At 33.2% G+C, this 17,248-nt stretch overlaps 1 protein-coding gene and 1 long non-coding RNA gene across 5 annotated transcripts; one reads left to right on the top strand and one right to left on the bottom strand.

Annotated features, from left to right (window-relative positions):
* Window positions 1-1,740: 1,740 nt before the first annotated feature.
* LOC142607548 (uncharacterized) lies at window positions 1,741-4,301 on the bottom strand. Its single transcript, XM_075779084.1, has 5 exons — window positions 3,875-4,301; window positions 3,334-3,421; window positions 3,146-3,216; window positions 2,994-3,050; window positions 1,741-2,093 (listed from the first exon to the last, which is right to left on the bottom strand). Exons 1-5 carry the CDS (start codon window positions 3,989-3,991, stop codon window positions 1,884-1,886), a joined length of 543 nt encoding a protein of 180 aa, XP_075635199.1. The 5' UTR covers window positions 3,992-4,301; the 3' UTR covers window positions 1,741-1,883.
* A 2,987-nt stretch (window positions 4,302-7,288) lies between these two features.
* LOC142607242 (uncharacterized) lies at window positions 7,289-13,035 on the top strand. 4 transcript variants are annotated; one of them, XR_012839275.1, is made up of 5 exons: window positions 7,289-7,318; window positions 8,261-8,335; window positions 8,436-8,521; window positions 10,144-11,286; window positions 12,733-13,035. It is a non-coding gene; the product is annotated as an uncharacterized LOC142607242 (long non-coding RNA). The 4 variants fall into 4 exon arrangements; XR_012839277.1 differs by lacking the exon at window positions 7,289-7,318 and having other exon boundaries at window positions 7,477-8,335; window positions 10,144-10,197; window positions 11,140-11,286; XR_012839276.1 differs by lacking the exon at window positions 7,289-7,318 and having other exon boundaries at window positions 7,477-8,335; window positions 10,144-10,197; window positions 11,084-11,286.
* Window positions 13,036-17,248: the final 4,213 nt, after the last annotated feature.

The raw sequence follows: 17,248 nt of genomic DNA, 5'->3' as shown, positions 1-17,248 counted from the left end.
AATGTAGGGACTAAATTGATTGTAACTGCAAAATGTGAAAACTAAAATGGTGTTTTTGCATTTTCTTTATTGATTAAGTAGAAAAATGATATGATGAAAAATGTAGTTCATGTGAATTTACTAAAAAGTTGTTGAAAAAATGACAAAATGATAGTTGGTGAATGGGAAAATTAAAATTAAAAAGTGATAAAAATGACTTAATTGCCCATGCATTTTCACCTAAATTTTATCCCCAATTTGGGGATAAAAAAATTGGGTGAGTCAGAGTGGAAAATATTCGGCTCAGTATTTTTTTCTTTATTTTACTATGTTATTCAAATCATCGAATTACTCTTTCACCCACTTTGCCCTCCAAAATTTTTCATCTCTTTCTCCATAGAAGGGCTCAAGATTCAAGAACATGTTTTGAATTTTGGCAACATACTTTTCAAAATGTTAATTAATTAAAGGGATGACCATAGGTAACTTCTGGGAGAGGCACACAATCTAGGAATGAAATTCATAGGAGAATATGATTGGGGTACCAAAAGAGAGCACCATGGTGTGGACAAAAAGTTAGGAACATTGGAATCTGTACAAAAGGAAGAGTAAAAGATAAGAGTTAGTTAGAAAGGCACACCTTCCCATTTTCTTATAGCATCTTCCAACCCTTGTCTGGTTAGCCTTCATCTTATCTAGTCAACTTTCTCAATGATACAACCAAAATTAAGACCAAGTTGGAACCTTCCTACTTTACAGTAACCCTTGCTTTGGTTACAGTCCTAGTATATTAGTATCGCACTCCAATTATTAGAAGAATATAAAGTATTCTTGGTACAAAGACGAATGCAAGAATAGCGATGTAACATTCACCATACAAAGAAAAAACTAAAACTCAAAAACAAAAACAGAAAAAGGGAAGAAAAAAAATTGTACATACATGACATACATAGCGGGACAAGTAAATGCAGTACAAACGTATCTCATAAATCAGATACATACATTCTTTTTTTTACAACATATAAGTCTCATAAATCAGATATATACATTCTTTTCTTTACAACATATAAGTCTACACTGCACATTTAAAAAAAATAAAATGATCATATCCAATGCATGAAATAATTGTTAAATCTTCACCACCTCACATTTGAGATGCCGAGACATAGGTTAATAGAGGCTATAAATTTAGTGATGGTATTGCACAATTTGTTCATTAAAGAAGGTGGTATTGTCAAAGATCTACATGCAGTGCATCCATTACCAAAAAAAAAATAATAATAATAATAAAGCCCATTAAATGGAAAAGCACTATAAACTTATCCAGTGAAGCCCAACATATGTGAGAATTTATACACTGCAACTGACCAAAAGGTCCAATTTTAATTCCAACATCATGCTCAGTGTACTCTCATATGGGGATCCGAAGCCCATGATTTAACGTTAGCAGCCGAAAAGGAAAAACTGCTTTCGTAGTATGAGCCCATTAGTCCAGCCCACACATAAGCCCACTGAAGATAATAGTCCCCAAAGCACACCCACAGAAGTTAAAAATTAAAATATCAAACAGAAAAAGCATAAAGTCTTAAGAGAAATAAAGTCTTAAGAGAACTAGAAAGAGTGAAAAAATGAGAGCAAGCCTTAAAGCCTCAAACTCCAATCACTAAGATTTATATACAAAGCATTGCATAAGAAGATGTATCAAAGAAACCCTGCCCTAGAGGCTACAACTAACGCAAAATAGCAAGACATGGCATAGCATTTGTCTACCCCAATTTTTCATTCAAAGAACATTGTGAGCTGAACATTCAATCAGCATTCATCATACAAACAGAGAGCAAAACAGAATTCAGATTGATGTTCATCCTCATAGTCTGCTCCAAGGAACCGTGGAAACTGCATTCTTAATTGCAATAACCACTCTTTCCAAACATCCCCAAGCCTGTTGTTTGCAAATGTGAGCCTCTATGTGACACTGACTTCGTATCACAATGCATTCTCATTGAGCATCCGGGATCAAGTATTGAGGGTCCACAAAACCATGTAGGAGACTCGAATCCTTGAGCCATCTCCAAAAGCATGCTTTGTAGCTCCTCCAAGCTATAACTCTTTTCCTGTGTATACAAATACAATTTATGAACTAGATGTTAACCTCTAGATTGGGAAAGGAAACTACCATCATAAATTTTTTTGTTTTTCTCTCTCTCTCTCTCTCATCAAAGGATTCCCATTATATTTTTGAGTTCCAGCTAATAGTACTCACTCGCATCTTCTTTCCTTCTCACAAGTTACGAGCCTTCTTCTGGTATAGTCTCACTCTCTACTCTGAACTATATTAGACCAAATGACAAACAATTGAGGCCAAAGCACTCATAGGATCATGACACTATAGTCAAAATGGTAAACAAGATTTTCAGCTCAAATTTCCCCCAAAATTCAATGAAAGCCGATTCCATATCCTCTTTAGGAATCTAGAGAACAATCATATGCTAGTAACAGAAATCTAAATTGTAGAACGACAATATTCTTTTCTTTTGTAAAAGAACAAACTGTTGAGCAAAAAAGGATTATGAACTCTCGGCTAAACTAATCGACCTTTTCCTAGTTCACCTGCGTTATGCTGAGCCAAAATGATAACACAACAACAATGAAACTAACAAAAGTAAAAGACCACCCACTTCTTCGACAATGTTACGATTTTTTCTAGTATATATATTAGTATTACTTCACTTCTCCTAATGCTCTCACCAGAACATCCTTGTTGATCCTCTACACAGGCTTTGTTCTCATAATGAAATTAACTGATTGATTCCAGTGGTTCATGTGTGAGCATTCAAAGCAACACTGATAAAAAAGATGCTTAAAAAGCAAGTGAAACAAACTTGCAACGCCCAATTTTTTCGCTTTGACGTGCACCTTACTTAATCTCGCTAGTAGGACTGTAAGTTCAGAAGGGTTTAACTACTAGTATAAAAATAATACATTTGAACAAGTATATTAAGAGTCATACATACCTCTCTCCTAGTTTGGTCCATGAGAGTCACCATTTCTTGTACAAAATCAGAAAAGCCCTGAAACAGATATTAAATTACCAAATTATCAGCACCTTAAGAAAAGAGGAATTACAAACGCATCACTAGCTACTACCTGGAAACAAAATATCTACCTCGTCTTCTTCATCATCAGGGTCATATAACCCTGCATCGTACAGTGTCCTCTTCCTTTGGTCTGACAACACTGCTCAACAAAACAGAATAAAACGTTAGCAAGAGCCAACCTTTTTTGGGATAAAACAAAACTTAGCCCAATTGCGTAAAGATTGCATACTGATAAATCTATGGAGGAAAAAATTACCCGAATAGGCTTCTTGGATTTGTTGGAATTTTTGCTTTGCTTCACCCAGCAGAGAAGGAGTTCTAGTCCATCTATCAGGATGCCATTGCTGCACCAAAAAATACAGTACAAACAAGCACACATATTAACTCTACTCTCATACAATACACCAACTAAAATACCCAAGAATTGAACAAGAAACACAAGCCCCAAAACAATAATTTGAACCGACAACAACAATTCATTCGCTTCAAAACTATGGGGTCAGCAATTTTTCCCTAAAAAGATCAGTAGAAATCTTTCAGAGTCATTCTATCTTATCCAAAATCAGATCTTTTTATCAACCTCTTAATAAGAGTGTCATTTTTGTCATCCAAAATCTTATTCTCTATCACTCCCTCGATTAATATGCCATTTTGTTAACTTAGTTCTAACTTCAAAGATTCAAACACACCCCATCTAACAAAATCCTCTAAAAACCTGGACTAGTAGTTCTAATTTACAGACCCAATTGAACAAAAAAAGAAAAGAAAACAAAGAAACAGAGACAGCTAATAGTTACCATAGCAAGCTTGCGATAAGCACGTCTTATTTCTTCAACAGACGAGCCCATACGAACACCGAGGACTCCATAATAAGACAGTGACTCCTTGTGATTGTGAGCCTCCATCTCCATCATTCACACACACATACACACACACAACCCAGCAGAAACAGAAGCGAATGTAGTATTAACTTGCTAGTTTCCAAGAAGCCCAGATTTCTTAAAGACAAGGAATAGTGAAAATGAAATTAGTTTCGGGTTCCTTTTTATAGAGAAGAGGAAAAGGCTGTAAGCATTGGAAGCTCTAGAATATTGAACATGATGGAAGAAGTAAGAATCTTAGTATTAATATATAAGCTGATGGGGTTTTAGGAATGTTCCGGAAGAACTTTGGGGGCAAGGAGATTGATTTTTCTTACTATTTTGGGTTCAGATATTTTGCTTAGAAGGTTCTGGGTTTTTCAGTTCACGGATAGTAAAATTAGGGGGGACCCACTTTTTGATGCGTACCATAATGGCTAGATTCTTATTAAGATGGTCTGACACGTACCCTTTTTCTTCTTTGACGTGTGTATGTGTCATTTAGGAATTTATTAGCTGTCGGTAGAATACTTCCTCCTTTTCATATGAGACTCATTCTTATTTGAGATGGAGAATATATATTCTGGGTAGTAAATAATAACTCATCATTTAGAGAATATGTAGCTTGTGACAAAATTTTGTAGGATTTGAAGTTTATGTTTTGCCAAATCAATCACAATTTTTGGTTTTTGTTTTAGCCTCTTCCCAATGAAATCTTCTTTTTTTTTTTTTTTTCCTTTGTATAAATATTTTATTGTTCAAGCAAAACAATAGGTAGTGAGCTTGGGGCATTCTAGAACCATAGCCTGGACAACATGGGGCGACATAGAGGAGATAGGAACTCCCGAATTGACCCAATCCAAGACAAAAAGATAGTCCATTGGGCTAATAGGTGGGCAGACATGTTGCCCTTTTATACCTATTTTTGACTCTACTTATATGGGGAGTTGATATATAAGATTTCACCCACCTTGCTAATGGAGCATTCATTTTTACTACTTTTTATTCCACTTATTAGTTACAGAGAGAAAAAAAATAATTTAAACCATAGTTGCCTCTATTGGAATATCCGAAGGTGCCTATTGATTTACAAAGCTCTTAGCTAGTATCCAAATTATTAAAACAACATCTATCAAAACTGTAAGTAATAAAACTAGAATAAAGCTATAATGAATAAGTAAATTGAGGAAGAAGAACGCAAGTGAGAGAGGGAAAAGATATAATTAATGTGAAGTGCACTTATAAGATTGCTCCCTTGCCTATATTAGTCATTAGATAAAGAAAATGTACCTCAAATTGAAGATATTTTTGGGAAGCTCAATAAACTAAATTGCTTTTAGAGGGAGAAAGAAGAAGAGGAACTAGAGGAAAGGGGATAATGAATGTTTAATAAACCTTATTTGGATTTTGTTGGAGGAACATCTTACATTAGAGCATTTACAGTATAACATCTAAAAAATTTAGCTTTTAACAATTCAAAACACTATGTTATTTATTTTAACAATACATTTTATAATACACCCAACAGTAAATGTTTTATATTAACATTCAACACATTAAAATAATTTCCTTATCTTAGCTGGATCTCGTTGGTGCCACCTAAATGGTAGGTAGGCGACAGATGTGTGGCGTTTGGAGTTGTCGTTCGTGCACCTGTCCCCAATGGAAGAATGAGTGATCCGTTCCCTGCAAATCATGGCCTTACCACTTGGTCCCCGATGGCCAGCGGGGGATTCAGTATAGCAGCTCACGTTCGTTTGCGCTGTGCGTTCCCGCTGGACTGGGCACGTGTTAGCTGTAGGAAGTATGGTTCTGAAAGTGACTTCGGTTCGCCAGTTCAGGCTCAACTCCTCGCTTTGCGTTAGCGGACCTACAAGTCGAGCCGGGGCTCTGCAATCTTACTTTTTTTTTAACACTTTACATTAAAATATTATTTTTTATTTTAAGTTTTGAGCTACAGTATAGCAGCCCACTGTAGCTGAAACTCAAATTCTTTTTTCTTTTTAGCTTCTTTGCTGTAGAAGTTGTTTTAAGAGAATTGGTTGCTAAATTGGCTTTTTAGTCAATTTAGCAACCTTACTGCTAATGCTCTTACCCCTCCAAACCGTTCACTTTTTAAAAGAGTGAAATATGGAAGCCTCCCCCAAATGGGTGGGTTAAATTAAATTTTGATGTTGATGTAAAAGAAGAAAAAACTTCTCTAGCTATAGTGGGCAAGGATGATAAAGGAGATTTGATTTTTGCTTTGGCTAAACAAGTTGATCCAAGTAGTCCTCTAGTGGGTGAAGCAAAGGCAGCACTTTATGCCATGAAAAGAGCCATTGAAAATGGGTTTTCTAAAATCATTGTGGAAGGAGATGAGTGGAATGTGATAGATCCATTGAGTAATACAAGAATGAAACCTCACTGGAGTATTGCAGAGGTGATTGCAGATATTTTGGATTTTGTAAAGGGTTTTGATGTTGTTTCCTTTTCTTTTATGTCTAGAAAGGGCCATGTTCCAACTTATCTTTTAGTCCAATGGGTGGCTTCTGTTAATTTGGTAGAGCCAGATCCCATTCTAGGGTCCCTCTCCTAGTTACTGAGGCTGTGCAGAGAGATGGTTTTAGGCCCTCCCTTCTTTTGTACCCTGATATTCATAAATAAAATTTTTATTCAACAGCAAAAAAAAAAAAAACAGTGAAATACTAGCAAAATTTATATGCTTTATAAATTTCTCTAGTATTTCACTCCTTTAAAAAGTGAAGGGTTTGGAGGGGTAATGTAAGATGTCCTTTAGTCTACACGCATGAGAAATCAATTTTCTTGCGCTTGTTGATCCAAAGAGCAATAGCTCAAATTGCATTTCCTCCTACAATAATGGGATGGAGGAGAAGGTCAGCCTATGGGGTGCATGTGTAACTTACCGATCTAGTTTTTTTTTTTTTTTTTTTTAAAGAATATCAAAGTTCATCACTCCATATTCTTTTCTCTTGTGAATTTATATCATAATTGTCCCATATTAACCTGTTATTTGTTTATGAAAAGAATCATCAATTTGTGCAATAGAGAGCTCAATTGGAAAGTTTTCATTTGTGATCTCTTGCCTTTCATATAGTTTGTGAGATCTTTCTAACTATATCTATTTATTTTGTCTTTGCTAATTTTTAGGGTTTATATTGTTCAATCAAAACTTGTTTATTTAGCCATATTTTACAACATATATATATATATATATATATAAAAAGTGATTTTGCATGACTCAATTGGAAGGAGTACTATTTGGGAAAAAGCTAATTGTAAATGCTTTTATGTTTGGAAGAGAACATGGTCATATGCTTTGAAGATCAGGAGACAGGGAGAAGCCTAAAAAAGTGGAGATCAAAATTTCATCACCAAAATGTACTGTAGAATATATCTAACTGTTACTGTATTTCACCTGAAATTTTCTTCTTTGTTAAAGTTTTTTGCTAAATGACATTAGCTTCGACTACTCAACCATTAGGAGAGAGTCAAAACATACTGCTCTACAATTTGATGGGCTAGTGGTGTTCTTTTTTTTGTTTTTTTTTCTTTTCCTTTTTAAAATTTTTTTAAAAAGTTGATTGACTGTCTATCTTGTGTTCTTTTTTTTTTTTTTGGCTGTTCAAAATACTTGTCTTGTTTTAAAAAGTAAGTGGTCATTAATTTACTGACTTCCCAACAGATCGATGAATTTAATACATATTTGAATTCTTGAAAGTTTACAAGGGCAATCTTGAAACTTAGATATTAAACAGAAGTCTTTAAGAAGCTTATCACATATGCTAGAGCTTCTGCACAATCTCTCACAACCAAATTGACTGGGCAATAGTTTGTTGGTTGGCTTTCTTTCCCCTTTTAAAAACCCCATTGCTTTGCAATCTTTGGTTGGAGTCTGATTGTGCAAAGGTTTCTAACATAAATAAAAATAAAAATAAATAAACAAAAAAAAGGATTGCTTTGAGTTGCATTATTCCATCATGTTTTGCAATGTCTTAGTTACCATGATTTTGGTCCCAAGTGATTTTTACATGAAATTAGTTAAGATGCTAGTGGTTACTTGTCATTTAATTTCATGGCCCTCCCTTGTCTCTCATAAAATTAGTCTGGGTTAATCCAGCAACATATTAAATTGGCTGGCTGTCCACCAAAAACGTGATTTATTGAGACAGCATTATTTGTCAAAAGAGTATTCAAATGCTTCATGTTCGAAGAAGCTTCTGTGTGCTTATCTGATGTACAATAATGTAACTGAATCTTTATGCTTTTTGTGCTTAAGCATGTTGCACTACGGATTTAATGCCTTTTTCTCCAATGGATTAGGCGCATTATTGACTTTGGTAGTGCAATAGATGAGTTCACACTGAAGCACTTATATGGTTCCACTGGACCGTCTAGGTATCTCTTCTTTCTTTGGAAGCTTTTTACTTCTGCAGTATCTGTGTTTTAATATCTCAGTTAATGGTATGATGCATATTCATTTTTGGGGTTGCTTCAGGGCTGAACAAACTTATGAGTACACACTCCACCTGAAGCCTTGCTTAAGGCAATTTGGTATCATGGGCCAGAAGGCACAACTGTGAAGTATGTCAATCTTCGTTATAAATCAATATGAAAGTTAGCATTCATGGTTCATATATTAAGGATATATTACTTTTTTACAATGCTGCGTATGCATCTTCATATGTTGGATTTATTTTATTTGCATTGCAGGACTAATAATCATCTTTACTTGACGGGTATGATATGTGGAGTGTTGGCGTTGTGATGTTAGAGTTGATCTTAGGATCACCAAATGTATTTCAAATAAGTTCCTTAACACGTGCTCTTTTAGATCAGCATGTTCAAATAAGACTTAAAAGAGCTGGCATATAAGTGAGTTTTGCGGTTGAGGAGACTTTAAGATTGTCAAGTTTTTTTGTACTTTTTGTGTGGCTCTCAGTGGTAGTATTGCATCTGTTACAAATAACCATCGACACGATTGAAAATAAATCTTGATGCACTAGTTTCTGATCCGAAGATGACTCTCTGATCTAAAGTGCAAAGCTGCCTAGCAATGTAGCACTAATCAATGTGATAACTCTGTTCCTGTGTCATAGTGTATGCTAAAAATAAGGACGTTAAAACAAAATGGTATTGTTTAGGCATGATAATATTAGTTCATTTCATGATTAAGTGTTTGGTATGAGTATGACACCCAATGAGCTCTGGCTCGCACTTTCTTCCTGCACAACATTGGGTTTGAGGGTAAGGTCATTGTAGGTTCAAGACCCACTTGATGAATGTGAAACTTTTCAATTTAAAAAAGTGTTAGGCATATACTTTAATCATCTGACATATCTACCCACATTTATGGAAATTTTTTTGATCCAGTGTAGCAAGTATTCTTAGCCATATAATCTCTTCTATAGGCTGATATTTGGATCCTGTGTAGCAGGTTTTTATGGCCAAATTTTCTGCAATTAAACATTTGCCTCTCCTCCACATTAATGTCTGTTCAAAAGTTTATGCTATTTGTGCATTCGAAGTGCCTTCATTTTAACTATCTCCACCCCCCACAGCTTCATCGTTTACAATTAACTGATCTGTAATTACATTGTTCCATATAAGCTCTCAGTCTCTGTAGTTAAGCAGATGAGAGACAAAGGATTAGATATGTAACTTGATTTTTATTGGCCCATCTCTATTTTTATATAATGTCATGTTTGAAGTCTATGGCTTCAGAACAAAAGGGTTGCATACCTGATGTTCCTACTCCAGCTAATGGACTAAGAATCAGTTTACAGATGTCTTTCTTCCCCTTACCAAACAATCCCCTTTCTGAGATTTTAGATTCAAATTGGGTAAAGTGACATGTGGCTAGAAGAGAGAGAGATAGCATGGATTTGTAATCAATTCCTACTACTTCACCAAACATAACATTCTTGTTAAAATTCTAATTTTTGAGATTTAATTCTTAATTTAAATCTTAAGTGTTCTTTAAAAATGACAGATTTGATAGACGAAATGGAGAAGAATTTGTTAAAAACTTATCATTATGACGTGGAGAAATAGATTTTTTTTTCCTGATTTTTAATACAAGTGTTGAAAATTATCAGATTATATAAGGTGAGATTTAAGGCATCAATTTTGTTTGCATTAAAGAAAGACTACATTGTCTAAGGAGATTGAATGTTTTGGATCTGTCCTTTTTCTTATGATGACAGGTTTAGATCATTGTCTCTGGGAGTTCTTCAAAACATCATCACTCAATGGACCAAGTAAGTGTACCATCTTTTATTGCTAAGTGATGGCTGGATTGTTTTAGTGTTACAATGTACTGTGTTTTAGTGCTGGATATTCTCCTGTGTTTGTCAGTGTATTAAGTATACTTTTTCATTCTTTTTCCAACATCTTTTACCCTGACTTTACATTTTAATTTGGTGATAGATTCTTTTTTATTTATTGGATAAGTAGTTTGGTGATTGATTCATAGACATTAGACATTGCAGAAATCGATTTTATTTTAAAAGCAGCAAGGTTGAACGACATGCTTAATTCCTAATATGCTATGTCATGGCATCTATGCTCATGGAATCTATGGCTCCTGGCACAACTATGTGTTATATTAATTGAGCAAAAGTAGTGGTATATTAATTTTCAACGTTATATTTTCTTTTTAGGAGTAAGGGAACTTTAGAGGAAATTTGAAGTTTTTTACCTGATGTTACATGTGTGCTATATATTGGCTGATGTAATTTGGCTTAAGTTGTGTGAAACTTTAGGCTGCTTGTTCTGTATTGCTTTCTCTTGGATTGTGTTCATTGATTTAGTGTCTGTTTGCCAACAGAGTTTTCTTTTAGGAAATTCATAATCCCTCTCTTCTTTTCTGATTCTTTTATCTTTTGGGAGGGTGTGAGATATGATTTTATTTTTATTTATGGAGCTCTTCTAGAACTAGAATTGACATCCTTGGCATATTATGTATAAGAGAGACTCATACAATAAGAATTTACAGGCCTGAAAAAGTGCATGAGACATGTTTTAGGACATGAGGTATTTATTTTACAAACAGATAAAACGTGCTATCCCTTTAGGAAAGGAGTTGGTATGGAGCTTGAGGAATGTGGTAATTTTTTTTATTAAGGATGGTCTTCTTTTTTCCAGGCAGACAATCTGAGTATATAATCTGGTCTGTACACCTATTAATGAAATTTCATCAGTTGAGATTCAGGTTTTAAATGCAAGCGAATTTCTGGAGGATCGATTGAGTGTCGATGATGCTTATTTAAGGCATCCTTATTTGAGTTATTTCCAATCTCCTCCCAGAGGATTCAGGGGTTCTTCTGGTGCTTAATTTTCCCAACAAGGTACCATACTTGACTTATGCTAATTAGACATACAAGGGAGGTACTAGATTACTACCACTAACAACACTTACGGTCTTAAATTTATTGTTCATGCAACTAGAAATTTTGACATTTGCTTTCACAACTTTGAGGGTATTATCTGCACGGCTGCACAAGTTACTTTTTTAAAAAAAAAATTCGATAGTTCTTGGCAGCCTTTTAGAAGTATTTAGTGTTAATCATACATGCAAGGTGAAACCACTGAAGGAGATATTTCTACGAGCTATGAATAGATTAAAAAAAAAAAGAGAGAGTTTGTAATAGTTAAATCAACTTCAAAACATAATTTCGTAAACACACACAGCTTTTAGTTCAATGTGCTTTGAAAGAATCACACACTTAATCAGAACAAACTAGAAATTAACACTAAGTCAAATTTGAGATAAAATTAAGATCAACAAACAAATAATCTATCAAACTAAGCCATCTTATGGCGACAGAATGGACAGAAATCACTCATCCGTAGCCATGGAAGAATGCAGTCTCGATGAAAAATATGTGAGCATGGCAGCTTAGCATGCCACCCCACACGAAACTGTTCCAAACACACAGCACACTCACCACCCAAAAGCAACGATGACCCTTCCTCAATATTCACCACTTTCAAGCCTACAATTAATCTATTATAATCAGAATCATCATCAACAGCAACCTCGGGAGATTCATTGTAGTAAATACCACCTTCATCATCATCACCATAGTCAATAAAAAGAACAGCGCCATCATAATCATCACAAGCATCCTCCTCCTCCTCCTCCTCTTCTTCTTCTTCTTCTTCTTCTACTACTTCTTCTTTTTGCACAACGATCATGACTGAAAAGAAAGACCTAATCCTCATTGAAAATATGAAGTGAGGACAGAAAATCTAATACTAATAAGCTTTTTGATTTGAGGCTTTTGATCTCTCAATAAAAGAAAACGGCTGCTATTTATATTAATTATAGAGAACCTAATCCAATTTTGTAAGGAAAACCCATATATACTATAATTGGGACGTGTGATGTGTCGATTATTTCAAGATAAAATTTACAACTAACCCTTGTGCAATATTCCGTATGTACCCAAAACCTAATTATCTTGGAATTTTTTTTATGAAAACGTAATGACATAATAGTTACATAAACCGATAAACACAAGGGTCCTCTATAAATACCACCACGAAAGAGATCTATTATCATGTCAATTTTCACAAGTTTTTCACCCCTTTATTATTCATTGAGCTTTTAAATTCCACAACTTTTTTCAGTTGAGTTATACTTTCAATATCTTTCTTTCTATTTATTTTATGGTTTTTTCATTAACGTATTGAGTTTTTAATTTTCTTGTACATATGTAATTGGTTCTTTCTCAATGGTTCACTGTTTTTATTGTATATTTGCTAATATTTGATTTGTGTTGTAATATCAGTTGTGATCGCTATGGAGAGCATGAATGTGAAGGCACCATCTGTTACATTTGAAGCGAGAAAAAGAAATGTTGGGCTTTGTGGAGCCTAGTTTGTGTTTAATCCGGTTAACGATCCGACTCGACCTGAATAATGTTGCGTGATTTTTAATGGGGGATTTTCTGAGGCTTAGTCCATGGAGCGGTTTTGAGAGATATTGAAACACTGTAGCCGCACTCTGTATTTTCCCTGATAATAGGGAAATTCCTGTAACTCCGTGGACGTAGGCAAATTGCTGAATCACGTAAATACTGTCTTGTGCGTGTGATTATTTTCTTTGGCGTGTGTTTTCTCAATTTTTTTTTGTTTCTCATAGGTTTAGGAATTTGTGGAATTTTTCCTACAAGAAAAGACTCGAGAAGCTGTAACACAAGCACAAAATAATGAAAGAGATCAGTATTTACAGGACTTGGTGAATGAAAAATCTTATTTGGAGAAGGAAATCGAGAGAGTTCGTGAATTGTGCTCTGTAGCTGATGAAAGGCAAAGGGAATTCGACTTGAAGAAGACATATTTGAGTGCCGAAAAGGCCAAACTTGACCAATACCACAACCTTTTGTTACGCTTTTCTATGGGGCGTGGCAGATGATAGTTTGACCAACTACTTCTGAGTATTGTCCATTATGGTTGATGAAGATCATCATGCAATTTATATATATAAGTTTTTATAGATCCTCCTTGATAACTTGAGATGATATTTAGTTCAATTTTCAATGTTTATTCTCTCTCTCCTGGCCAAACTTCATATTACGAGCTTTAGTTATTTTTCTTTAAAGACTTGATTGTCAAGCATGTCAATAAATATATTGTTAGGAAATTGTCCCAAATTCTAATTGTAACTTGAAAAATCAATTAGGTTTCTTAGTTGAAGAAGGAAAAATCAAAATAGGTTTCCTTGTTGTGGAAGGAAAGACTATTTCTTAATGCGGAATGAAAGTCTATTCTTATTAAAGAGGTAATATCTTCCTAGTCCAAGAGGGAATGGGAAAATAGTCTTATAAATAGATAATGCTACAAAAAATTTGATAGCTTTTGGTCTTGAGACATACACAAGATTTATTGTAATTGATTTGTTAATAGTGAAATTATTCAGAGTTTGATCCGTGATTTTTCTCTTCAAAGAAAGGGTTTTCCACATAAATTTTGTGTTCTTGTGTGTAACTAGATAATGTCCCGCGCAATACGTGAACTACTTTACAATTTTATTTGAAATTATATATATATATATACACACACACACATACACACATATTAAGACCTACATATAATACTTATTTTATTGTATAATATTTATATTTGCCCACAATATTGTTGAATGCTTTGAAACTTGATTTTCTTAATTCATATTTTATTAAAAAAAATTATATAAGACTATAAAATATTATAATATTTACTTTTACAAGTAGATTTTATTTTTTAAATTGATTAAATGATTTTGAAATTTATAAATTAAAATTTAAAGCATAAAATACTTGTATATTCTAAAATTACAGAAATTTAAGTAACCTCTCAAACATTCGTCAACCAATTTATTCTCACAACTAACTATAGAGACCCCAATCTCAAACACTCAATTCAGTATCTTAATGAAATTAAGGAATTCATTTGTAAGTATCGATATAAAGAGAACATGATTAAACAAAAAGAAATTGGCTAAAAAATACATCCATTTATCAAAATTTAATTGTCTTTAGTTGGACTTCCGTATAATTTTTTTTTTAAAGCAAAAAATACTTTGAAATCATCATCGATTTTTATTTTTATCACTATGGCTCATACCACACAAAATAACAATAAAAAACAAACAAAGAAGCCTACAGAGTATGAGTTGTAACACAAGTATATAAAAAATAGCTAATTTCATAAATAATCAATTAAAATGTTTCTTTTTCTTTAGTTCTAAAATAAAATACATTTATAACTTTCCCAACCCAAAGTCTCAAACACCCAAAGACTCAAAGCGAATCACAACATTCACAAAATTCACAACGTCCAACTTCAACATCAAAACCGTAAGATTCCATCACTGAATAAAAAAAAGAAGCCCCCTTCCACGATCATAGCCTACTCATACGGGCTAGATACAAATAGTACTAAAATGTTGGAGTTATGTAGGATATCTATTTTGTCTGAGTGTATTTGAGATGGAATGTTCTCTTCATAGAGTGTTTGATTTAAGTATATTTCAATTCTCTTCATAGAGTGCACCACATGCCAAAACTTCATGTTCTCCCATATGAGGTCTTTGGTTTTATATAAGCTATGTCCACAACATTTTCACAACAAATCCTAAGTGACAGATTGTCATTGGTTGTTATTTTTGGGGTAAAAAAGTAATCTTAGTATTAAGTTCAAATTTGAACTAATAACTAACCACTCATGATTTGTTGTGAAAATATTGTGGATGTTGCATCTCTCATACATTAATGCTTACTAACTAGATTTGTTATATGATGGAAATAATAATAATTTTAGGGAGCTAAGTGTCATTATTGAAAATTGGAAGTGGTTCTTTAGTGAAAGTTAGTGTAATTTAACAATTTTTTTTTTTTGCTTTTATTTTCGTGATAAGTAACATTTTGTGTTTGGTTTTATAAGGCCTAACAAAATCACAACACCTTAATGATTGTGTTGCATTAGAAATTTCTCAATCCAAATTGACCGGAATGAAAAATACTCCAAACTAACCCAACTTGACCTATGCACACCACTATCTCATTATATCTCTATCTTTATCTTACTAATTAATGATGACAAAAAATGATAATGAATGGGGTAAATTTCGAAAATCACTATTTCAGTTTCATGGAATGATGCTCTTCCAAACTTTACATTTCATAAGATGTTAACATATCATGTTTATTTTTCATTTACTAAATTTAAAACCCAAATCCCTCCTATATATTGGTGTCTTGGCCAAGATGATAAAAACAATCATCATGGAATAGATGACATAGATTAAAGTTATATATATATATATATATATATAGAGAGAGAGAGAGATATATATATAGAGAGAGAGAGAGAGAGAGAGAGAGAGCATATCGTTTCTTTTTTTAATAAAATTTCATAAACATTAATATAAACATATACATATACATATACATATATATCTACATCTACATTAAATTTTTTATATGCTAAATTGAAATTACATCATCTAACTTTAATTTTAACACCGCTCCAAACGCAATTGAGATTTCGAATAGAGTAATGCTCTAGTCAAACTATTTTATAACATTTTTACAAATTGTTGATGTGGACAACTTTTTATTAGTTTTCAACTAAGCCCACCATTAACATCATCACAGTTTGTAAAACTTTTTGTAAAAAAGTTTGTATCTCTAGCATTATTCTTTTGAATATTATAACAATTAGTGCTCCTTTAATTTTAGGTGGTTCTTCAAAAAGAAACAATGGATTAGTCAGCATTAACATCGAATGAAAAATAACCGTCATTACTGGAGAGACCCCAATTATGGACATGATCCATAGGACGTTAGCGTAATTATGGAAGTCCAAGTCCCTAAAATCTCGATCATAAGACTTGCAGTGATCGAACCAATGACATTCAAAATTACAAATTTATTTTTTAGATCTTTTTCCTTTTTGAGTTGTCAATTTCAAAGTCATCAGGGCGATGGCCATACCACAATGGATGGCCATTACTATCTTCTTCTTCATGGAATACTAAATATGCTTGGTTGTGTCTTTGCAAAGAATTGTTTCCAAGATTGAGCGATCAATAGCTTGGAAGAGATACTTCTTTGCTTTAAGATCGTTTTGATATAAACAAAAATACTAAAAGACTTTGTTTACAAAATAACAGTAGGAAGCAAAGGATATAGAGAGAGAAGTGGATAAACTTTTTCTGCATTTTATTGATAAACCAACAGCCTATAAATAGGCTAATACAAATTTGAAAACAACATGAAAATAGGCACTATCTGGAGAGTTCCCATTAACAGATGATCCATAGGATATTGGCAGTAAAAAACGTACCACTATCTCATTACCACATGCCATTAATTTTGAACCAAAATCAAAAAACACAAAACATCTGAACTTACTAAAATTAGTAATTGAGGTTCTTAATTACCCATTTTAACTATCACACACACCAATTTGACCCATTATATATAATAGATATATATAAATTTTTAGCTTTATTCAATTCCATTATGAAGAAGCACAATAACAATAAATTCCATAATTATCAAATTTCAAATTTATATACAAAATAAAATACATAGAGAGAAAACCAAAATTTTTATACGATATTAGAATCAAAACTTTTAAACATAAACATAAACATCTACATATTCTTATACATATACATTACATTACCACTGGTCACTATGGCTCATACCACTATCTCATTGGATGTTTATCTTTATCTTACTAAATAATGATGAAAAAATATGATGATGAATGGGGTAAATTACAAAAATCACTATTTCAGTTTCACGAAATGACACT

Source organism: Castanea sativa, chromosome 8 (assembly GCF_040712315.1).
Source record: "Castanea sativa cultivar Marrone di Chiusa Pesio chromosome 8, ASM4071231v1".
NCBI classification, from domain to species: domain Eukaryota; kingdom Viridiplantae; phylum Streptophyta; class Magnoliopsida; order Fagales; family Fagaceae; genus Castanea; species Castanea sativa.
This window is presented reverse-complemented; position numbering and strand designations above follow the sequence as displayed.